At 44.2% G+C, this 24,355-nt stretch overlaps 2 protein-coding genes across 10 annotated transcripts in view; both read right to left on the reverse strand.

Annotated features, from left to right (window-relative positions):
• LOC118376837 (cilia- and flagella-associated protein 57-like) overlaps positions 1 to 11,647 on the reverse strand; it is a 49,194-nt gene extending 37,547 nt beyond the window's left edge. For 2 of the 8 annotated variants that reach the window (XR_008064978.1, XM_052463389.1), the window contains exons 1-11: positions 11,109 to 11,645; positions 9,476 to 9,789; positions 8,327 to 8,586; positions 7,448 to 7,631; positions 7,189 to 7,341; positions 5,539 to 5,678; positions 3,247 to 3,412; positions 2,950 to 3,063; positions 2,592 to 2,804; positions 1,666 to 1,839; positions 316 to 477 (exon numbers count right to left, since the gene is read on the reverse strand). Coding sequence is in view for 7 of the 8 variants with exons in the window: in XM_052463389.1 (XP_052319349.1) it covers positions 316 to 477; positions 1,666 to 1,839; positions 2,592 to 2,804; positions 2,950 to 3,063; positions 3,247 to 3,412; positions 5,539 to 5,678; positions 7,189 to 7,341; positions 7,448 to 7,631; positions 8,327 to 8,586; positions 9,476 to 9,789; positions 11,109 to 11,265 (2,037 nt within the window). In the remaining variant the exon portion in view is untranslated. Of the gene's footprint in view, positions 1 to 315; positions 478 to 1,665; positions 1,840 to 2,591; positions 2,805 to 2,949; positions 3,064 to 3,246; positions 3,413 to 5,538; positions 5,679 to 7,188; positions 7,342 to 7,447; positions 7,632 to 8,326; positions 8,587 to 9,475; positions 9,790 to 11,108 lie in introns of all 8 variants that reach the window. The other 6 variants (XM_052463385.1, XM_052463383.1, XM_052463384.1 and 3 more) reach the window with 5 other exon arrangements.
• An 823-nt stretch (positions 11,648 to 12,470) lies between these two features.
• On the reverse strand, positions 12,471 to 15,081 carry LOC118376838 (doublesex- and mab-3-related transcription factor 1-like). Of its 2 annotated transcripts, none has more exons than XM_035763627.2 (4): positions 14,270 to 15,081; positions 13,767 to 13,948; positions 13,310 to 13,445; positions 12,471 to 13,046 (listed from the first exon to the last, which is right to left on the reverse strand). In XM_035763627.2, the coding sequence occupies exons 1-4, from the start codon at positions 14,826 to 14,828 to the stop codon at positions 12,970 to 12,972; spliced, it is 954 nt and encodes a 317-aa protein (XP_035619520.1). In that variant the 5' UTR covers positions 14,829 to 15,081; the 3' UTR covers positions 12,471 to 12,969. The 2 variants fall into 2 exon arrangements, with proteins under 2 accessions (XP_035619520.1, XP_035619519.1); XM_035763626.2 differs by having other exon boundaries at positions 13,686 to 13,948; positions 14,270 to 15,075.
• Positions 15,082 to 24,355: the final 9,274 nt, after the last annotated feature.

A 24,355-nucleotide genomic window follows, 5' to 3' on the forward strand; every position in this document is an offset into this window, starting at 1 on the left:
TAGAAGAGATTAGAATAGAACAGTAGAATAGAACAGTAGAATAGAAGAGAGTAGAATAGAAGAGAGTAGAATAGAAGAGAATATAGTTTTTTGGGGGACAGAGCGGAAGGCAATGCATGATCAAGAACAACAACCAAGACTACGATCCAGTTATCCATTTACATGCACCTACTAGAGGCATGGTACTCAAAGCATTAGTAGCAATGGGCAAACCAGAAGTAAATCAAAAGACATGCAAGTCTCTCATGTTTTAACTGTATTTTCTCTCTCCCGTATGTCGCCCTCTTTTTCTCCATAGTCCGTCATGACCAGTACCTTCTCCTCCAGGTCTGACTTGGTGATGAGGATCTCCTCAGCGTAGGTGATGTCCTTGTCTCTCTTCAGGCCACGGCCCTCCTTGTCTATGATCTTCCAGATGAGCAGGCAGCAGTCCTCAGACACCGTCAGCAGGTACTGGTCGTCAAACGTGATCACCATCTGAGTGGGGACAGGGTAATAATAAGAACACCTTTTATTTAAGTGTTCTAGGTGGTACCTCCTTGTTTCATTCCATTATGAAACACTTTCTCCTTACTGAACAAGACCAACGTGATCATTATTTATATTTGTTCATTCAGTAGACTTTATTGTACAACGTACAAGTAACTACCAAAATAAAGGAAACACCAACATAGTGTCTTAAGGTGTTGGGCCACCAGGAGCCGTCAGAACAGCTTCAATCCACCCTGGTATAGATCCACCCTGGTACAGATCCACCCTGGTATAGATCCACCCTGGTATAGATCCACCCTGGCATAGATCCACCCTGGTATAGATCCACCCTGGTATAGATCCACCCTGGTATAGATCCACCCTGGTATAGATCCACCCTGGCATAGATCCACCCTGGTATAGATCCACCCTGGTATAGATCCACCCTGGCATAGATCCACCCTGGTATAGATCCACCCTGGTATAGATCCACCCTGGCATAGATCCACCCTGGTATAGATCCACCCTGGTATAGATCCACCCTGGTATAGATCCACCCTGGTATAGATCCACCCTGGTATAGATCCACCCTGGTATAGGTCCACCCTGGTATAGATCCACCCTGGTATAGATCCACCCTGGTATAGATCCACCCTGGTATAGATTCTACAAGTGTCTGGAACTCTATTGGAGGGATGCGACACCTTTGTTCCACAAGAAATTCCATCATTTGATGTTTTATTGATGATGGTGAAAAACGCTGTCTCAGACGCCACTCCAGAATCTCCCATAAAGTGTTCAACTGGGTGACTGAGACACGCCCTTTAAACCCCTTTAAACCCCCTGTGCTCCCCACTTTTTGGCAGTTACCTGTACATGCTGGGGTAAATCCACTGAAGAAATGGGAGCAGAAATGAGAGAGGGCTAAACGACCGCTCAAAAACATTTGATTTGATTTGCTTTCACTTGAAATGGCAGAAAAGTCCTAGCCTGGCCCGAGATATCATAGATCAAGCATCAATTGATCTGCAAGATTCGGACATTCCTAGATCTGTTGGTGCTGTATGGTCAAATTTTACTGTAGTCGTTATTTTCATGGCAATGATCAAAAGAGTTGGCATGACAACACAAACAGATCTTTCAGGTAAGCCACAATTGAATGTTCTGGGATTGGGCGAAACATCACACACCCACCTTGGTGACAGCCCCTGAGTGGGCCTGGTACTCAATCCAGTCTTTCTGTGTGGATAGAGGGTACTTGATGGCCCTGACAGTCCCGATGGAGGTCCCTGCGAAGAGCACCCGTCCCGACCGGGACATAGCGATGGTGGTGTAAGCCACGTCGTCCGCTGCCACCTCCCTAAGGATCTGAGAACAGTTTGTCACATTGGTACAAAGCACAAGCCCGGTCCCAGATCAGTTTGTGCTGTCTCGCCAACTCCTATGGTCATAGTTGGCAAGGCAGCACAAACAGATCTGGGATCAAGCAAGTACACCATGTCATTCACACTAGGGGCTTCTTCTCCTCACAGTGGCGAGGCAGAGGGAGAGGAGGGAGAAGGGGCTTCCTCTCCTCACAGTGGCGAGGCAGAGGGAGAGGAGGGAGAAGGGGCTTCCTCTCCTCACAGTGGCGAGGCAGAGGGAGAGGAGGGAGAAGAGGGAGAAGGAGCTTCCTCTCCTCACAGTGGCGAGGCAGAGGGAGAAGAGGGAGAAGGAGCTTCCTCTCCTCACAGTGGCGAGGCAGAGGGAGAGGAAGGAGAAGAGGGAGAAGGAGCTTCCTCTCCTCACAGTGGCGAGGCAGAGGGAGAGGAGGGAGAAGAGGGAGAAGGAGCTTCCTCTCCTCACAGTGGTGAGGCAGAGGGAGAAGAGGGAGAAGGAGCTTCCTCTCCTCACAGTGGTGAGGCAGAGGGAGAGGAGGGAGAAGAGGGAGAAGGAGCTTCTGCACATTTTCTCATCAATGAAATCATAGAAATGGATCTCTGTGGATGAGACATTCAATCTAAATGCAGTTTTCTACTCCCAAAACTACAATTTGTTACGAACACAATTACCTAAACTAAGTTTTGTAGACTTGTTATCTAGGGAACCATCCTTAGCTGAGGGTATAACCTCCATCCCACCTGACAGTCTTGGATCTCCTTAAGGGTACAGTCTGTCCCCACGGCGAAGATAGTCTTGGCATCGGGCGAGATGGTGACGCCAGTGTAGCTGCAGGACTTCAGAACGCTCTCCGACTCGCGCTTGCTGTTCAATGTGTTCCACTCGTACACGGCCCCGTCCATCCCGCACGACACCAGGCGACTGTCGTCCGTGCTCCACACGATGGCCCGCACCTGACAAACATCATTTACACAATAACAAGTCAGACAGCAGGGAGATGTAGTAGTGACAGTCAGCTGGGTTTCATACATAGTCTCTGAGGGAAATGATGTTCGATGAGTATAGGACCATAGATTTTCCTGTTCAGGGAAAACTCACCTTTCCATTGTGGCCCTTCAGATTTAAGAGGTTGTCAAATGTAGTGGAGGAGTAGATGTGGATGAGGTTTCCGTTGACAGCAGCGAACATGTGTCCCCCATGACTGAAAACACACTAGGAATGGAGAAACACAGACAAGCAACAAGATCTGGCTTATTATTCCATTGACCGCAATACAATATTCATTCATTTAGTTCAACTGACAGTATCTATAGTGAAGTTTATTTTGACACGGAGTACCTGTAACCCACACACACCCCACCCCCACCCCCACCCCAACACCAACCCTTCCCCCACCTCTCTGCAGCCCCTGACAGTGAACTCCTTGAAGGTCCTAACATCGTCGATGAGCAGGTTCATGAGGCGCAGCTTGTCGGAGAAGCCCACCAGGATGAAGAGACCAGAGGGGTGCAGGGCCACGCTGAAGGCCTCTTCCTGGAACTCCTTATGCAGCTCCAGCACACTGACACAGACAGGAGGAGAAGACTCTCATGTAGAACACAGCGTTAGTAGAAACCTGTTGTTGATGGGCTATGCTCCAGGAGGAGTAAATTAGTACTTTTTTATATAAATCTATTTGGTGTTAATCATGCTTTGGAGCCAATAGGAGATTTGCACTAACGTTTGAATTGAGCGTAGGTTTCCCAAGAAGGATGACCACATTTAAAATACTCAAATGAGGGACAACCAGAGTGTAGCCTACAGTAACAGTCAAACATTTGGACACACCTACTCATTCAAGGGTTTTTCTTTATTTTTACTATTTTCTACATTGTAGAATAATAGTGAAAACATCAAAACTATGAAATCACACATACGGAATCATGTAGTAACCAAAAAAGTGTTAAACAAATCAAAATATATTTTAGATTTTAGATTCTTCAAAGTAGCCACCCTTTTCCTTGATGACAGCTTTGCACACTCTTGGCATTCTCTCAACCAGATTCATGAGGTAGTCACCTGGAATCCATTTTAAATTAACAGGTGTGCCTTGTTAAAAGTTCATTTGTGGAATTTCTTTCCTTCTCAATGCGTTTCAGCCAATCAGTTGTGTTGTGACAAGGTAGGGGTGGTATACAGAGGATAGCCCTATTTGGTAAAAGACCAAGTCCATATTATGGCAAGAACAGTTCAAATAAACAAAGAGAAACGACAGTCCATCATTACTTTAAGACATGGAGCGCAGTCAATACCGAAAATGTGCAGTCTCAAAAACCATCAAGCGCTATGATGAAACTGGCTCACATGAGGACCGCCACAGGAAAGGAAGACCCAGAGTTACCTCTGCTGCAAAGGATAAATTCATAAGTGTTACCAGTCTCAGAAATTGCAGCCCAAATAAATGCTTCACGGAGTTGAAGTAACAGATACATCTCAACATCAACTGTTAAGAGGAGACTGAGGGAAACAGGCCTTCGTGGTCGAATTGTTAAAAAAGAAACCACTACTAAAGGACACCTATGAGAAGAAGAGACATACTTGGGCCAAGAAACACGAGCAATGGACATTAGACTGGTGGAAATCTGTCCTTTGGTCTGATGAGTACAAACTAGAAATGTTAAGGTTCCAACCGCCATGTCTTTATGAGACGTAGAGTAGGTGAACGGATTATCTCCTCATGTGTGGTTCCACCGTGAAGCATGTAGGAGGTGTGATTGTGCTTTGCTGTTGACAATGTCAGTGATTTATTTAGAATTCAAGGCATACTTAACAAGCATGTCTACCTAAACATTCTGCAGCGATACGCCATCCCATCTGGTTTGCACTTAGTGGGACTATCATTTGTTTTTCAACAGGACAGTGACACAACACACCTCCAGGCTGTGTAAGAGCTATTTGACCAAGAAGGAGAGTGATGGAGTGTTGCATCAGATGACCTGGCCTCCACAATCACCCGACCTCAACCCAATTGAGATGGTTTGGGATGAGTTGGACCACAGAGTGAAGGAAAAGCAGCCAAGAAGTGCTCAGCATATGTGGGAACTCCTTCAAGACTGTTGGAAAAGCATTCCAGGTGAAGCTGGTTGAGAGAATGCCAAGAGTGTACAAAGCTGTCATCAAAGCAAAGGGTGGCTATTTGAAGAATCTCAAATATATTTTGATTTGTTTAACACTTTTTTGCTTACTACATGATTCCATACAGTATGTGTTATTCCATAGTTTTGATGTCTTCACTATTATTCTACAATGTAGAAAAAAGTATGAATAAAGAAAAACCCTTGAATGAGTAGATGTGTCCAAACTTTTGACTGGTACTGTATATCTTTTTTGGTAAATAATTGGTGTTTTAATTTGTTGATAAAATGCGGGACATGACTGTTTGGTTGCGGGACGCAGGACAATGGGCCAAAACACGGGACTGTCACGCAAAATCTGGGACATATGGTCACCCTATTCTCAGGTTTTGTCCTACAGTATGAATAGAATGGAATTGAAAACCACTGAAATATATAATCTAGGGACAAGAGACGTACACTGATGGATAACACAGTTGGGGTCGATTCCATTTCAATTCAGTCAATTCAGGAAGTAAACTGAAAATTCTCATTGAAATTTTTCCCATTGAAAAGCAAAGAGATAATCTCTTACTTGGTCTCAAAGTTCCAGATGCGTACGGAGTGGTCCAGGGAGCATGTGGCGATAAGGGGCTTGCGGATGCAGATGGACAGACCTGTGATGATGTTGGAGTGAAACGAGTGGGACAGGAACTCAAAGTGGGCTTGCTCCCCCTGGTGGACAAGACAGTGAAATTGAGCTTAGTGCAAGAGGCCTTTCAACATCCCAATTCTCTACTCTTCTGCTCAAAGTGTGCATTTGTTAACTTACTTTCATACACCAATCCAATTATTTGAAATGCAAAGGGGAGGAGTGTACAAGTGCCCATTACGGTGAAAGGATTGTCTAAAGGGAGACCAATATGGTCAATATACCTCACCTACACATATCCACACTCAATCTCAGGCTCTCAACTATATTCCTCTGGATTGGAAGGAAGGAAGGAACGACAGTAGGTAGGATAGAATAACAAAATAAAGAAAAGGAGCATTTGGACCTAACCTAACCTAACCTGGACCTAACCTAACCTGGACCTCACCTAACCTGGCCCTAACCTGGACCTAACCTAACCTGGACCTAACCTAACCTGGACCTAATCTAACCTGGACCTGACCTAACCTGGACCTAATCTAACCTGGACCTAACCTACCCTGGACCTAATCTAACCTGGACCTAACCAAACCTGGACCTAACCTAACCTGGACCTAATCTAACCTGGACCTAATCTAACCTGGACCTAACATAACCTAACCTGGACCTAATCTAACCTGGACCTAACCTAACCTGGACATGACCTAACCTGGACCTAATCTAACCTGGACCTAACCAAACCTGGACCTTACCTGGACCTAACCTAACCTGGACCTGACCTGGACCTAATCTAACCTGGACCTAACCTAACCTGGACCTAACCTAACCTGGACCTAATCTAACCTGGACCTAACCTGGACCTAACCTAACCTGGACCTAATCTAACCTGGACCTAATCTAACCTGGACCTAATCTAGCCTGGACCTAATCTAACCTGAACCTAACCTGGACCTAACCTAACCTGGCCCTAACCTAACCTGGACCTAACCTAACCTGGATCTAATCTAACCTGGACCTAATCTAACCTGGACCTAACCTAACCTGGACCTAACCTAACCTGGACCTAACCTAACCTGGACCTAATCTAACCTGGACCTAACCTAACCTGGGGCTAATCCTGCTGACTGCGAGCCCAGCATGATTTAGCAGCTGTTCACCTTGCACACATCCATATGGTCTATATCATATACCAGGGGTTCTCAAAGTGGGGTCTGCAGCCAGATCTCAAAATAAAACAATCAAAAATAGGTCTGTTTGAGATTCAAGTTGGAGGCAGAGAAGGCTGGGGGGGAGCTTTAGGAGGTTGGGCTCATTATAATAGCTGGAATGGAATAAATGGAACGGAGTTTCCATATGTTTGATTTGAAGAATCTCAAATATAAATGTTCCTTCCCAGAGACGTGGTTCTTTCGGCGATGCACTGCCAAAGTCATAGTAAAACTCCTTGTATGCTATTTTGACCTCACTCGAGTTATGATTATGAGTTGGGTTCCTGATAAATTGGGTTCCTGATACATTTTCTAAAACATAAGGGGTCTCCAGCTCCCCTGTACTATACATTTAGGCCTATATTTTCACTATATCACTGCTCACCTTGCTCATCTCAGCAGAGGACAGGGTGATGCTGTAGAGCTGACCACGGTCTGTACTGGTGACCAGGGTCTCCTCTGACGGGCTGATACACAGTGTGACCATCTCCTGCTGCTCCGCATGGCTCGGCTCGTTGCTGCACGGGTCTGCCGGGATCTGACACACACACACACACACACACATTTCAAATGAATGAGACCACCACCTCCTGTTCTGTTCATTATGAAGTCAAGTTATCATGTTCTCCAAACATTGACATTACCCTGATCTCCCTAGTCTTTCTGTAGTTGTCCTTCTCCTCTGTCTTCTCAAACAGACACACGGTCCCTGGGCCGGCAGAGCAGGCAAAGCCCTTAGAGTAGGACGTGATGGCTGTGATTCTGGGCATACGGGCTGGGGCTGCCCCCTCGGACTTGACCTCCTCTGGCTTTCTCCTCTCTAGTTGTCTGTGCCGTGAAAGGACAGTCATTTGTTATCCATTTGAGAATTAAATCTGTTAATGATTAGGATCAGACAGTCCAATTGTCAATGGGGTAAGTGTGGTAGGATTCCCCCTGCGGGAAGCATTCCTACAGACAGGTAGCCTAGCAGTTAAGAGCATTGCACCAGTAACAGAAAGGTTGCTGGTTCAAATCCCTGATCCGACTAGGTGAAAAAAATCTTGTCGATGTCCATTTGAGCAAAGCACTTAACCCTAAGTCGTCTGCTAAGTGACAAAAAAAGACATTATTCTAAATAGCTGCTAGTGAACTGCTAGTGCTGTAAAAAAAATAACTACGTTGTCATTGCATAACACTTTGATAAATCAGAATCGTCCAACCTTATGAATAGAATGGGCTTGGAAGCAATTTGACTAGTAAACTCTCAATGGCTTCCTCTTATTGTGATGCAATAATTTCCATGGTATTTTGGAATGTTCATTCAACTGATGCTGGATTGCCATGGTAATGTAGAATGTTCATTCAAATGATGCTGGATTGCCATGGTAATGTAGAATGTCAATTCAAAATGATGCAAACTGACTCATGTATTTTTTGTAATAGATGTGGTAAAGAGGTCAATGGAATGCAGACTGTGGAGGATAGAAGGACGAAAATGTTTGATTGATTGATCGACTGATTGATCCGTCATCCTGTCTGACCTGTCTGCCTCCTGTGTGGCAGGCTTGGTGGTGACGCTCATCTCCCAGCGCAGGTCACCTGACTCGAACACCAGCAGCCTGCCTGTCTCTGTCCCCGCTATGACACGCTCCTCGGACATCCAGGTGTGCGACAGGAAGTTATGGGACTCCAGCTTAAGGAAGTTGGACTGCTTCAGGGCGCCCTCAGCATAGCGGAAGAGCTTGAAGATCCCATTGCCGCTCACGCAGATCTGGGTGTTGTCCTGCGGGTTAAAGCTGACCTGGGGGTGATGAAGATGAAGACGATGATGATAGGTCTTTTGTATTTATTTATTGGACCTTTATTTAACTAGACAAGTCAATTAAGTACAAATTCTTATTTACAATGGCGGCCTAGGAACAGTGGGTTAACTGGTCTAGGAACAGTGGGATAACTGGTCTAGGAACAGTGGGTTAACTGGTCTAGGAACAGTGGGTTAACTGGTCTAGGAACAGTGGGTTAACTGGTCTAGGAACAGTGGGTTAACTGGTCTAGGAACAGTGGGTTAACTGGTCTAGGAACAGTGGGTTAACTGGTCTAGGAACAGTGGGTTAACTGGTCTAGGAACAGTGGGTTAACTGGTCTAGGAACAGTGGGTTAACTGGTCTAGGAACAGTGGGTTAACTGGTCTAGGAACAGTGGGTTAACTGCCTTATTCAGCAGCAGAACGACAGATCTTTTACCTTGTCAGCTCGGGGGATTCAATCTAGCAACCTTTCAGTTACTGGCCCAACGCTCTAACCACTAGGCTGCTATATAGTTATTCAGTGTGTGTGGTTGAGTACTTTATGCTCTGTGCTTGACTTGGACTGAAATAGGTGGCGGTACTGTTTATTTAGGTGGAGGAGCTCCACAGCACTTGTGAGCTAATATTCTATGAGAGGAACAGGAGCTCAAGCAGTAGTAAATCGGAGATGCCGATACTCCGGTGAACTCCTTGCCCATGTCAAGCAAGGTGTGTGTGTCAGTGTGTGTTCGCATCCACAAGATATATACATCCACAACTGTACCTCAAAATGTCACACTTTTCTTTTGTTTTAATTTCACCAGGATAAAATACCATCATGAAGTAGAGGCCCACTTCTCCCCCCTCTTCTCTCCTCTGGTCTGCCTATATCTGTCACACCCACCTGGTTGATGGGGTTGGTGGACCCTGTTGTCTTCACTGAGGCCATGACCTTCTGCTTCTCCCACATCCAGTAGAACAGGGTCCAGTCGGGGGCTCCTGCCTGCCCTATCAGGTACTTGGAGTCAGGGGAGAAGGCCATGGAGACAAATTCCAGCACGGGGACCTCTCCCCCACTGAGCACCTTCCTCTTCCGGCTCTGCTCGTGCTGCAGGTCGTACACGGTGATAGTGCCCTTCTCACCACGCTCTGACACGGCCAGGTAGCGGCGGTTGGCGCTGATGGCCAGGGCCTGCATGCCCTGGCTTTTCTCTGTGCCTTTGAGGAAAATTGGAGGGCTAGTGCACTACATAGGGAATAGGATGCCATTTGGGACAAACCCCTAATGTTGTACATGAGGTTTCGGTCTTTGTCATTTTCATTTAATGAAGTATACCTTTACTTAACCCTCCTGCTGTGTTCCAGTTTTCTCTCTGAAAAATGTACTTCATTTAATCTGATTGTCATAAAGGTTCCATGACTTTGTCCACACTGGGCATCTAAACACACTAAATTCATTTGGATGATTTTCATAAAATGTTGGGTGTTTTATTTAACTTTTGTACACCTGTGGTGTTCCCGGTCAAAAATGACCGGTCTTTAGAAATGAATGGGTGAGACTACAATTAGTGTACACACACACACACACACACACACACACACACACACACACACACACACACACACACACACACACACACACACACATCACTCCCCTTCTTGGCTTCCATCGCAACCCCCACAGGGACCTTTCCCTAATAGAATCTTTCCCCCACGGGAACCACACCTGTTAGCATTCTCACAAACATAACATTGTTTCAATAATATATAGAACTTATCTCGGCTCTGGTATATAAAGCTTTTTTGAGGCCTTGCGTGTTCATTTGCTAAATTGTAATTACTTCACTACTAATGGCCTATTTATTCCCTTACCTCCTCACGCCATTTGAACACACTGTATATATACTTTTTTTCTATTGTGTTATTGACTGTACGTTTGTTTATGTGTAACTCTGTGTTGTTGTTTGTGTCGCACTGCTTTGCTTTATCTTGGTTCAACTGGCCTACCTGGTGAAATAAAAAAGAAATAAAACGTGAGGCTCTTGATCATGACACTGGTGAGGAGAGAATCCTTGTTATACTTTGACACAAAGTAGTCTGTGATAAATAACACCAAATATTTTATCTGAGTATTTGATAGTCAAAATAATCCATACATTATGACTTTTTTCTTACTCAAAAACGAGTTGTATGAGCTCAGGTCAATTAGGGCTACAGGCCATAAATAGCGAATAGAAGTTAAAAACGTGTAATGTTCACAATAACCTAAGCTGATAAAAAAAAGATCGAATAACATTAGGTGATAATATATGTATTATTGTGGATTTATAATCAGCTATAATGGGTCTATTTGGACCGGGAACACAGAATTAATTCATATGAAACGAACACAACAGGAGGGTTAACCAGACAAGTTGATTGAGAACACATCATTTTCCAATAAACTTAGCTAGCTAACGAAACGCATATGTACACTGCAAGAGAAAATAAGTATAACTAGCTAAAAATGTCTACTGTTATCATTTGGGATCAACTACCTGGAATGAACCTCTGCCATCTCTGGTCAATGTTGTAGCGTACACAGTTGTTTCCGCATGGGAAGATGACCGTCTGCTCATCGAAGTAGCAAATATTATTTATTACTCCTGTCCGCAAACCGAAGATGTAGTGACACTGGGCTACAACCGAAGCCATATTGTTCAATCCGGTAACCCGTTATTAAAACCAACTGTTCTAATGTCTGTAAGACAAAGCACACAAATGTAGCTAACCAGTCACGGATTGCAAACATACAGCCAGGCTAAATTAGCTTGCTAACGTTAGCAGTTAGCGTTATAGCTGAGCAAGTTCTGTTTGCAATTCAAGCTGTCTAGAAATACAGAGACAACACACTCTCGGGCATTGACACTAACCTGATCCGTAGTTGAAACTTTGCAAAGAAATTAATATTAGTTGTCAAGTTTAGATATGTGAATCTGTCTTTCTAAAAAAAAAAAAAGTTTTTGTGCATCATGTTTTGCAGAGCGGACGTGTTCCTCTAGTGTGTTTGGTTACCAAGGATACGTGAAGCCTGAGCGATACCATAGCAACCATGGAGAATGACGCGCAACGCTGGACCATTGGATGGCGCCAAATACTGTACCTTCTCCAGATGCGATTGGCTTTGGCATTTAAATCATATCCAAGTACTACTTATCATTTTAATATCAACATCAAGAGTCATTTTTCATTACACATTACTGTAACACTGTAAAACAATTGTATGCTCAAAATGAATCCATTGATCTGTGGTGGTTTTTAAACTCCCAACACTCATCTGTGACACAAGACTGTATTAATATTCATGTATGCATAATGTCTGTTGTAAATTAGCTTATCCACCCACTGGCTGTTTGACGTCTGGAAAAAAATATAATGAATCAATACATTTTTTTGTGACTTCCTTATATTCAAGCTATAGACTACACACTACACGTGTGAAGGTTGGTGTAATGTAATGCTTGTCTGAATTTGGATCAACATTTAAGAAATACAGAGAGCAATAAGATCAGGCTAAAAGTATAACGCAATCTTAAAACTATAAGCTATTCCTTATGTACAAATGTGATATTAGCAATGACACTGTGTTCCTGTTTTTGCCATTCAACATTGAATCCATATAGATTTTCTCCTGGTCCAAGAGTCACTGTAATACAAAAGAAATTAGACGTGTTGAGTTTGACCGGTCTGACAGTCAACTGAATCCCATGAAGCACCCAGAGAGGCTTTACAAAGAGAACTTCTTCTTATATGTGCTTTACATGAAAGAAACCGGCATCAAATCACACAGGCCTTTTCCACGAAACCAGCTGTTTAGGAACACGTAATGACAACAGCATTGATTTTTTTTGTTATATATATTTTATTTCATGAACAACCGCAACATGGCTGTGAATATAATACAACTGAACTGACTAATTAACTGAATGAGGAAGAAAACAATGTCCCTGATAAAGACAAGACAAGAAATGACAAGGCAAATCCTTTTAGTTTTTTTTTAAAACAAATACGAGATTATATTTGACTATCACAAACTGATATAAATATGACTGTTAAAAATGATCAATTAAATAATTAAACAAAAATAGCTTCTGTAAAAAGTAAAAAATGGCACCCCCCCAGAAATGATAGCAGATTATTGTTGTGTTGTTGTTCTTTTATCCAATGGTTGTTATTGTGTGTACAATGAGAATTGAAACCCCTGTGCATAATGAACTACACGGTGGAACATGTTAAAAAAATGTCAACAGTGACTTAGCTAAGTCTTTGGTGCTGTATATTTGCACAACAGAAAGGGTAAATATGATTTTTCTCAAGTGGATATATGATGTTAGGATGCTAACCACATGACCTTCGCCCTCACACAGTGTTCTGGGAAGAGGAGGCATTTTCCAGTGAGCTGCTCTCTGACCCTTGGTTGCTATGGGGATGTCCACCTGTAGTAGGAGAAAGGAAAGACAGGGCGACATTGTGGGCCAATCGAGTTGTCTACCTCAGTTAACACCAAGTGTGGTCAGAGAATGCATTTATTTAATTTAACTTTTATTTAAAATAGGCGAGTCAGTTTAAGAACACATTCTTATTTACAATGACGGGCTACCCTGTCCAAACCCGGACAACGCTGGGCCAGTCTCTATGACATTATACATTATCCACTAACACAGTATGATTGCCGGCAACAGCCACAAAACACACGTACTTGTTCCATGTTCTCTGTCCTTAGGTAGAGAAGACTGTGGTGACGGATGTGACCTCAGAACCAGCTCCTCCAGGTAACTTCCAGGACGAATGTCACTGCCAGGGGGGTGAGGGGCAAAGAATGGCACTCTGCCACCCTGGGTGCAAACCATACACATTCACATACAAGCAAATGGGCTTCCATCCATTTTGTCAGGGTTCATTTTCACCAAAATAGCTATACACTGTCATGGCATAGTATGGATCGCAAAAAAGATATATTAATCTGTCATGTCATAGGTATAATGTAATGTCCTCAAAGTGTAAAGCCCATTTTGGCAGCACATTTACTACTTCATTATATATATTTTTTAAATTCTAATGCTTTTTGGTCTTACGTTTATAGGACCTGCCTCAGGAGGGTAGTGCATCGGGCCAGGTGCTGGAAAGTGAGGGAAACACATTGGACCATTACCGACCTTGAAAGGCCCTGGTGGTGGCAGCGGCATGTTCACCAGAATGGCTGGGCAAGCTGCGTAGGCATTCGGGTAGCCTGAGAAGAACTTAAAGGGGAACTGCATGGCCACCATTTCTCCAGAGTACATGTCTCTCTGACCGCCAACCTCCGCTATAACATAGTCGCTGGGGAAATGTGGGCCGCCTTTGTGGATGCGAAGTAAAGAAAGAAAGAAAAAAATGTAAATGCGAGTTTGTACAGCATTATGTGTAGGCTACATAATCACAAACACTGAAACTCATCCCAACAAGAGAATAAAAAGGCGCGAAATTAGAGCTCTGAAATTCAATAGCAACCTAACCATGTTAGCTACCCAGTTAACAAGGTTTATCAACAATATTAAAATATATATCGTTTAAAAAAAAGTTATTTATTATGTTTTTCAAGAATGTAACGTTAGCTAGCGCTACAAAAAAACACATGCATGTTAAATGAATTTATTCAACAAAAGATTGATCCACTTACTTCGACTCATCGCTGAAGACGCATCCTGAATCCCACTCCAAGGCGCCCCGTAACCACCGTCTTCACCGCCATGATCACCACCTCCAGGGGTGGACTTTCTCTGCGGTTCATGAGTGATCCATGGGTCATGGCCATCTTTGGCAGACTTGTCGGGGACCTCCATCTCCGCATAGGTCCTACCGTATGCCTCTTCAACCCGTTGTGGTGGCATCTTGATGACTGTCTCTGTACGTGTTCCGGGGCCAGGAAACATCACTCCAGATGTGTCGGGCAGATGTGCGTTTTCCACCCGGCCGCTCAAAGTGCCATCAACCGGTGTATCACTGGGCCTTGACCAAGTCAAATTAAGTGCTGATTCTTCTTTGTTAGTTTTCTTGATCCGTCTTTGAAATGCCATTATTTTCGTTCTCTCTGCAATCAGAGAACATTTCCAACAATTGCATTTAAGAAATTGACACTGTCCCGAATGTCCCTTGAGTTGAACAATGAATCCATGATTTCTGCATCTGGCACACTTTGGGTTTCGTGGACTTTTTTGCGGTTTGTAAACATTTGACATGATTAATTCTACTTAGGTAGCTAGTTATCCGGCGATCAAGAAGGCCTGCAAGTCAAAGCGAAGGTTAACCCCCCCCCCCAAAAAATGGCTTAATTTTCCTACTGATTGTGTTGCTAGCTATGCTTGTCACGATCATGAGCTTTCAGTCAAGAGGGGTTTTACTCAGGAACAACACAATTTAATGCGGCGGTGCCACGTGACGTGAAACCTTGTATCTATTTGGGCGTGGGAATAGTTTACAAACGTTGTTCACAGGAGCGTCGTCAATTAATTGTAAAAAAAAAAAATACCAAATGTAATTTAGAGTTTCAGAATGGGCTCATGCATGCTGGTTTTGCACGCAATGTCGTATCAATGTGGAATTAAATGTAAAACACTATATTTAACACTATACTGTAAGTAGCACTATTATTTGTAAGATGTATTAATAATTTAGACATGTTTTAATTGTATTTGAAATACCAGCAGAAATTGCTATTTTTCTTCAAATAAATATAAACTATATCAAATTTAAAAAAGAAATCTGAGCACACAGAGTATAACATTCTTAAACTAAGGATATGAAAAGTTACACCACACATCCCATTTGTCAACCATAAAATAGACTACTAATTGCCTAATAATGAGGCGTCTTCAACATAAAACGTCAATCTTTATAAAGTGTATGCTTGCTCGTGTCTGGTTGTATGTGTTGCCAAGGTGATGGGGGAGAAGAGGTTGTGATTTATGATGGTGTCACTCAGCTGCCATTAGGCTGTCTATGCTCGGCTGCACAGTGCACCACTGTGTCACGCTACATCAGTCAGTTCAGATGTACACCAGCCTCCTGGCTCTGAGGTTCTGGGCGGAGACAGCGTGAGACAATCCCAAAACCACTGAATAGTATCCAAGTGTGAGTGATTGAAAAGTACAGAACAGTGCTTGTAAGGTAGCAGCGACTGTGGCGCGTACATGCAAACACTATGCTTTATACATTACATGAATAGCCAACCGGGGCTCAGTCTACATGTGGACTTGATGGTAAAGATCAAATCAAATTTATTTATATAGCCCTTCTTACATCAGCTGATATCTCAAAGTGCTGTAACAGAAACCCAGCCTAAAACCCCAAACAGCAAGCAATGCAGGTGTAGAAGCACGGTGGCTGGGAAAAACTCCCTAGAAAGGCCAAAACCTAGATTATACTGCACTGTGTTGCAAGGATGCTGCTGCTACTGATTCATGACAATACAACATGACAATGTTCTGTAAAAACACAGGAGTATAATTACAATACTGCAGTGCATCCAAACTCAAAACAACAGTTGTGTTAAAGGGGAATGATGAGGTTCAGGATACTTACTGTACACGGGTTCCTGTTCCAATAGTATTCTTTCCGTGACATTCAGTAGCTTTCACCAGTTATCCAACGTCAGAACAGTGATCATTTAAAGGAAGGAATTGAGAATGGATGCATCTCAGACTATTCTAACAGGGTCCATGGTGTTCTCTGGAAATTACATCATTGACTGGATATAAAGTGACAGATGCAGATCAACCAGTTTTCAACTCAGCCGAGACAGCCCCGCCACCGTCAACTCTCACAGCATTGGTATAGGCTGTCGGAAGAGAGGCATTGGTATAGGCTGTCGGAAGAGAGGCATTGGTATAGGCTGTCGGAAGGGACTGGCATTGGTATAGGCTGTGGGAAGGGACTGGCATTGGTATAGGCTGTGGGAAGAGACAGACATTGGTATAGGCTGTCGGAAGAGAGGCATTGGTATAGGCTGTGGGAAGAGACTAGCATTGGTATAGGCTGTGGGAAGAGAGGCATTGGTATAGGCTGTGGGAAGAGACGCATTGGTATAGGCTGTGGGAAGAGACTAGCATTGGTATAGGCTGTGGGAAGAGAGGCATTGGTATAGGCTGTGGGAAGAGACAGACATTGGTATAGGCTGTGGGAAGAGACAGACATTGGTATAGGCTGTGGGAAGAGACAGATATTGGTATAGGCTGTGGGAAGAGACAGCTTATTGGTATAGGCTGTGGGAAGAGACAAGCATTGGTATAGGCTGTGGGAAGAGACAGACATTGGTATAGGCTGTGGGAAGAGACAGACATCGGTATAGGCTGTGGGAAGAGACAGACATTGGTATAGGCTGTGGGAAGAGACAGACATTGGTATAGGCTGTGGGAAGAGACAGACATTGGTATAGGCTGTGGGAAGAGAGGCATTGGTATAGGCTGTGGGAAGAGACAGACATTGGTATAGGCTGTGGGAAGAGACTGGCATTGGTATAGGCTGTGGGAAGAGACAGACATTGGTATAGGCTGTGGGAAGAGACAGACATTGGTATAGGCTGTGGGAAGAGACAGACATTGGTATAGGCTGTGGGAAGAGACAGACATTGGTATAGGCTGTGGGAAGAGACAGACATTGGTATAGGCTGTGGGAAGAGACAGACATTGGTATAGGCTGTGGGAAGAGAGGCATTGGTATAGGCTGTGGGAAGAGACAGACATTGGTATAGGCTGTGGGAAGAGACAGACATCGGTATAGGCTGTGGGAAGAGAGGCATTGGTATAGGCTGTGGGAAGACAGTCATTGGTATAGGCTGTGGGAAGAGACAGACATTGGTATAGGCTATGGGAAGAGACAGACTATTGGTATAGGCTGTGGGAAGAGACAGACATCGGTATAGGCTGTGGGAAGAGACAGACATTGGTATAGGCTGTGGGAAGAGACAGATTATTGGTATAGGCTGTGGGAAGAGACAGACATCGGTATAGGCTGTGGGAAGAGACAGACATTGGTATAGGCTGTGGGAAGAGACAGGCATTGGTATAGGCTGTGGGAAGAGACAGACATTGGTATAGGCTGTGGGAAGAGACTGGCATTGGTATAGGCTGTGGGAAGAGACAGACATTGGTATAGGCTGTGGGAAGAGACAGACATTGGTATAGGCTGTGGGAAGAGACAGACATCGGTATAGGCTGTGGGAAGAGACAGACATTGGTATAGGCTGTGGGAAGAGACAGACATTGGTATAGGCTGTGGGAAGAGACAGACATTGGTATAGGCTGTGGGAAGAGAGGCATTGGTATAGGCTGTGGGAAGAGACAGACATTGGTATAGGCTGTGGGAAGAGACAGACATTGGTATAGGCTGTGGGAAGAGACAGACATTGGTATAGGCTGTGGGAAGAGACAGACATTGGTATAGGCTGTGGGAAGAGACAGACATTGGTATAGGCTGTGGGAAGAGACAGACATTGGTATAGGCTGTGGGAAGAGACAGACATCGGTATAGGCTGTGGGAAGAGACAGACATTGGTATAGGCTGTGGGAAGAGACAGACATTGGTATAGGCTGTGGGAAGAGACAGACATTGGTATAGGCTGTGGGAAGAGACAGACATTGGTATAGGCTGTGGGAAGAGACAGGCATTGGTATAGGCTGTGGGAAGAGACTAGCATTGGTATAGGCTGTGGGAAGAGACAGACATTGGTATAGGCTGTGGGAAGAGACTGGCATTGGTATAGGCTGTGGGAAGAGACAGACATTGGTATAGGCTGTGGGAAGAGACAGACATTGGTATAGGCTGTGGGAAGAGACAGACATCGGTATAGGCTGTGGGAAGAGACAGTCATTGGTATAGGCTGTGGGAAGAGACTAGCATTGGTATAGGCTGTGGGAAGAGACAGACATTGGTATAGGCTGTGGGAAGAGACAGACATTGGTATAGGCTGTGGGAAGAGACAGGCATCGGTATAGGCTGTGGGAAGAGACTAGCATTGGTATAGGCTGTGGGAAGAGACAGACATTGGTATAGGCTGTGGGAAGAGACTAGTATTGGAAGAGACTAGTGTTGTTATAGCTCTAGCCTCCCCAGTCATGAAGCTCCCAGTGTCTGTATGGCACTAGACAGATGTGTCATTTCAACCAGTGGTGGAATAAGTACTCAATTGTCATACTTAAGAAAAAGTAAAGATACCTTAATAGAAAATGACTCAAGTAAAAGTGAAAGTCTCCCAGTAAAATGCTACTTGAGTAAAGTCTAAAAGTATTTGGGTTTAAATGCACTTAAGTACTAAAGTAAAAATATAAACAATTTCAAATTCCTTATAATAAGCAAACCAGGCTGCACAACAAAAAAACAGACTGTTTTTCTTTTTATTGACGGATAGCCTTTGGCACACTCCATCACTCAGACATAATTTACAAACAAAACATTTGTGTTTATTGAGTCGTTTAGATCAGAGGCAGCAGGGATGACCAGGGATATTCTCTTTATAAGTGTGTGAATTAGACCATTTTCCTGTCAAAATGTAACAAGTAATTTTGGGTATCGGGGAAAATGCATGGAGTTAAAAGTATATTATTTTCTTTAGGAATGTAGTGAAGTAAAACTAAAAGTTGGCAAAAATATAAAATGTAAAGTACAGATACCGCCCAAAAACTTTTAAGTAGTACTTTAAAGTATTTTTAGTTTAGTTCTTTACACCACTGAAGTCTGAAAGGGGTTTTTAGCAGGTAAGAGGCTGTGCTCATAGGTAGTGGGTTTCAGTGGTATTAACATTACATTTTACAGAGTCTTTAAGCCAATGCTCTTATCCAGAGCGACTTACAGTTAGTGCATTCATCTTAAGATAGCTCGGTGGCACAACCACATATCACAGGCATAGGAAGTAACTTTTCCTCAAAGCAGCCATCAGCAAAGTCAGAGCTAGAAGGGGGAGGAGTCAAGTGTTGATTCAGGAAAGTGTTATTATGTATTAACACACTGCATTATTTTGGTTAATGTCCAGGGATTTGGTTCAGGTCCAGTGATTTGGTTCATGTCCAGGGATTTGGTTCAGGTCCAGGGATTTGGTTCAGGTCCAGTGATTTGGTTCAGGTCCAGGGATTTGGTTCAGGTCCAGGGATTTGGTTCAGGTCCAGGGATTTGGTTCATGTCCAGGGATTTGGTTCAGGTCCAGGGATTTGGTTCAGGTCCAGTGATTTGGTTCATGTCCAGTGATTTGGTTCAGGTCCAGTGATTTGGTTCAGGTCCAGTGATTTGGTTCATGTCCAGTGATTTGGTTCAGGTCCAGTGATTTGGTTCATGTCCAGTGATTTGGTTCAGGTCCAGTGATTTGGTTCAGGTCCAGTGATTTGGTTCAGGTCCAGGGATTTGGTTCAGGTCCAGTGATTTGGTTCAGGTCCAGTGATTTGGTTCATGTCCAGTGATTTGGTTCAGGTCCAGTGATTTGGTTCATGTCCAGGGATTTGGTTCAGGTCCAGGGATTTGGTTCAGGTCCAGTGATTTGGTTCATGTCCAGGGATTTGGTTCAGGTCCAGTGATTTGGTTCATGTCCAGGGATTTGGTTCATGTCCAGGGATTTGGTTCATGTCCAGGGATTTGGTTCAGGTCCAGGGATTTGGTTCAGGTCCAGGGATTTGGTTCAGGTCCAGGGATTTGGTTCATGTCCAGGGATTTGGTTCAGGTCCAGGGATTTGGTTCATGTCCAGGGATTTGGTTCAGGTCCAGTGATTTGGTTCATGTCCAGGGATTTGGTTCAGGTCCAGGGATTTGGTTCAGGTCCAGGGATTTGGTTCATGTCCAGTGATTTGGTTCAGGTCCAGGGATTTGGTTCATGTCCAGTGATTTGGTTCAGGTCCAGTGATTTGGTTCATGTCCAGTGATTTGGTTCAGGTCCAGTGATTTGGTTCAGGTCCAGGGATTTGGTTCAGGTCCAGTGATTTGGTTCAGGTCCAGTGATTTGGTTCAGGTCCAGTGATTTGGTTCATGTCCAGGGATTTGGTTCATGTCCAGGGATTTGGTTCAGGTCCAGTGATTTGGTTCAGGTCCAGTGATTTGGTTCAGGTCCATCCATTTTAGCGATTTGCCTTTGTCACCACAGAAAACCACAGTGACCACATACTGTGTAGCTACAGACATACTGTGCATTCGGAAAGTATTCAGACCCCTTGACTTTTTCCACATTTTGTTAAGTTACAGACTTTTTTTGAAAATGTATTAAATCGTTTTTTTCCTCATCTATTTACACACAATGCCCCATAATGACAAAGCAAAAACAGGTTTTTAGAAATTTTACCAAATTAAAAACTGAAATAACACATTTACGTACGTTTTCAGACCCTTTCCTCTGTACTTTGTTGAAGCACCTTTGGCAGCGATTACAGCCTTGTGTCTTCTTGGGTATGACGCTACAAGCTTGGCACACCTGTATTTGGGGAGTTTCTCCCATTCTTCTCTGCAGATCCTCTCATGCTCTGTCACGTTAGATGGAGAGCATCGCTGCACAGCTAATTTCAGGTTTCTCCAGAGATGTTCAATCGGGTTCAAGTCTGGGCTCTTGCTAGGCCACTCAAGGACATTCTGAGACTTGACCCGAAACCTCTCCTGTGTTGTCTTGGCTGTGTGCTTAGGGTTGTTGTGCTGTTGGAAGGTGAACCTTCACCCCCAGTCTGAGGTCCTGAGCTCTCTGGAGCAGGTTTTCGTCAAGGATCTCTCTGTACTTTGCTCCGTTCATCTTTTCCTCCTGACTAGTCTCCCAGTCCCTGCCTCTGAAAAACATTCCCGTAAGCATGATGCTACCACCACCACGCTTCACCATAGGGATGGTGCCAGGTTTCCTCCAGACGTGATGCTTGGCATTCAAGCTAAAGAGTTCAATCTTGGTTTCATCTTGGTTTCATCAGACCAGAGAATCTTGTCACCTCCTCACTGACCAAGGTCCTTCTCTCTGATTGCTCAGTTTGGCCGGGATGGCCAGCTCTCCACAGAGAAGATCTGTCTGACCATTAGGTGGTTCCAAACTTCTTCCATTTAAGAATGATGGAGGCCACTGTAACGATTCTTGGTGGTTCCAAACTTCTTCCATTTAAGAATGATGGAGGCCACTGTAACGGCCGTTGGTGGAAGAAGGTGAGGACCAAAGTGCAGAGTGGTAAGTGTTCATGATTATTTAATAGAACAGAACACTGAATGACAAAAACGACAAAAGAACGAAATGAAACCAAAACAGTTCTGTCTGGTGCAGAAACAAAACAGAAAACAACTACCCACAAAACCAATGTGGGCAAGAGCTACCTAAGTATGGTTCTCAATCAGAGACAACGATTGTGGTTGTGGTTCTCTGATTGAGAACCACACCCGGCCAAAAACAAAGAAATACAAAAACATAGAAAAAGGAACATAGAATACCCACCCTAGTCGCACCTTGGCCTAACCAAAATGGGCGTGACAGGCCACTGTGTTCTTCAATGCTGCAAACATGTTTTGGTACCCTTCCCCAGATCTGTGCTTCGACACAGTCCTGTCTTGGAGCTCTACGGATAATTCCTTTGCCCTCATGGCTTGGTTTTTGCTCTGACATGCTCTATAGAGTCTCTTCTATCAGTATGCAGTTCTGTCTCATTTGATTAACATTTAAATGCATTTTGTAGAACCATTTTGTAAATGTTCCCCGCTGGGATTTATACATTGCTGCAATCGATTGACAAACATCTCTCTCTCTCTCTCTCTCTCTCTCTCTCTCTCTCTCTCTCTCTCTCTCTCTCTCTCTGTCAATCAATCTCTGTCTCTCTGTCAATCAATCTCTGTCTCTCTGTCAATCTCTCTCTGTCAATCGCTCTCTCTGTCAATCTCTGTCAATCTCTCTCTCTGTCAATCTCTGTCAATCTCTGTCAATCTTTCAATCTCTCTTCTCACACAGGATGTTGTACTGAACATGAGGGGAGACAGAGAGCTGGTTTCAAGCGCAGGGCACAGCAGGTGTTTATTGCAAAGGACCACAGGAGGAGGCAGGTAGCTGGGTCCAGGGGCAGGCAGAAGGTCATACACAGGAGGCAGGTAGCTGGGTCCAGGGGCAGGTAGAAGGTCATACACAGGGGGTCCAAAAGGTCAACAGTACAGGCAGGGAAAAGGCTAGTAACACCGTCCGGGAGATCAGGCTATAGGTAGGGAACAGGAAATCCAATAGGCTAAAGTACAGGCAGGACATAGGCAAAAGTGTCGTTAGTGAGGCAGGCAGAAACTATCATACACAGGAGGAGTAAATCACTGGAAAAACAGCACTCCGAAAGACGTGTGTCACAAAACAAACAATACCTCACAATGATGGGGTGCAAAGAACTGAACTAAACCATGTGTGATAATGACCTACAGGCGTGTGAACAGGTGATTAGAATTCAGGTGATTGGGATCTGGAGAGTGAGCTGCGTTCAGGGGATCTGTGTGTTTGAGGGTGTGAGCTGGAAGCAGACGTTACAGATGTACTGTAGTTTGCCTCTTAATCCTCAGTGTGTCAAATGCATTTTCCTTCAGTCCTCATTCACTCTCTGGCAGCAAACTGGCTGAAAACTAAATTCCTTCTGCGTTATCGTCAACAGGTGAGATTCCAATTTGATCCAATTCATTTCTGCCACTTAAAGATTCTACGTGATTTCAGAACATTGTGCTATCATTCTCGGTTGTGCTGTGGGCTTACTGGGCTTACTGGGCTTGGGTCTAGTCTGAATTATGACATGTATATTTTAGTATACATATTAGCGTATTTTCACATTGTCTGTGGTGTCCCCATATGCTTATTACATAGGCATTCAAATATATAACTGAGAGATAGCTGAGAGATTTTTTGTTGTTCTTTATTTGTACTTGATTTATGGATTTTCAATTATATTTATTTATTTAAGGTTTATTTTGAATCGTACATATTTGCATCTAAAAGCTGAATTGTAGCTTACATAGGCCTATGTAAGTAAATACAACTTATATACAGTATATATAGGCTGTAGTATACAATGTTACTGTTAAGCAGCATTAAGCAGTCTCACAAGAGTAAGGCATAGGACTGTTGTTGTACCTGTCAGTCCGAGTAGGGGGAAGGATCAGTTTGTGACTGGATCGGGTAGTAGGGGGAAGGATCAGTTTGTGACTGGATCGGGTAGTAGGGGGGAGGATCAGTTTGTGACTGGATCAGGTAGTAGGGGGGAGGATCAGTTTGTGACTGGATCAGGTAGTGACTGGATCGGGTAGTAGGGGGAAGGATCAGTTTGTGACTGGATCGGGTAGTAGGGGGGAGGATCAGTTTGTGACTGGATCAGGTAGTAGGGGGAAGGATCAGTTTCTGACTGGATCAGGTAGTAGGGGGAAGGATCAGTTTGTGACTGGATCAGGTAGTAGGGGGGAGGATCAGTTTGTGACTGGATCAGGTAGTAGGGGGGAGGATTAGTTTGTGACTGGATCAGGTAGTAGGGGGGAGGATCAGTTTGTGACTGGATCAGGTAGTAGGGGGGAGGATCAGTTTGTGACTGGATCGGGTAGTGGGGGGAGGATCAGTTTGTGACTGGATCGGGTAGTGGGGGGGAGGATCAGTTTGTGAATGGATTGGGTAGTGGGGGGGAGGATCAGTTTGTGACTGGATCGGGTAGTGGGGGGAGGATCAGTTTGTGACTGGATCGGGTAGTGGGGGGGAGGATCAGTTTGTGACTGGATTGGGTAATGGGGGAGGATCAGTTTGTGACTGGATCGGGTAGTGGGG

Source organism: Oncorhynchus keta, chromosome 15 (genome assembly GCF_023373465.1).
Source record: "Oncorhynchus keta strain PuntledgeMale-10-30-2019 chromosome 15, Oket_V2, whole genome shotgun sequence".
Classification (NCBI taxonomy): domain Eukaryota; kingdom Metazoa; phylum Chordata; class Actinopteri; order Salmoniformes; family Salmonidae; genus Oncorhynchus; species Oncorhynchus keta.

Bases quoted from the DNA above. Each gene is read 5' to 3' on its own strand.
- LOC118376838 (XM_035763626.2), bottom strand. From the start codon at position 14,828: ATGTCAAATGTTTACAAACCGCAAAAAAGTCCACGAAACCCAAAGTGT. The intron at 13,949-14,269 runs GTAAGTGGATCA...GCATCCACAAAG, and splicing joins GTCTTCAGCGATGAGTCGAA to GCGGCCCACATTTCCCCAGC. The intron at 13,047-13,309 runs GTACGTGTGTTT...CTCCTACTACAG, and splicing joins GGACAGAGAACATGGAACAA to GTGGACATCCCCATAGCAAC.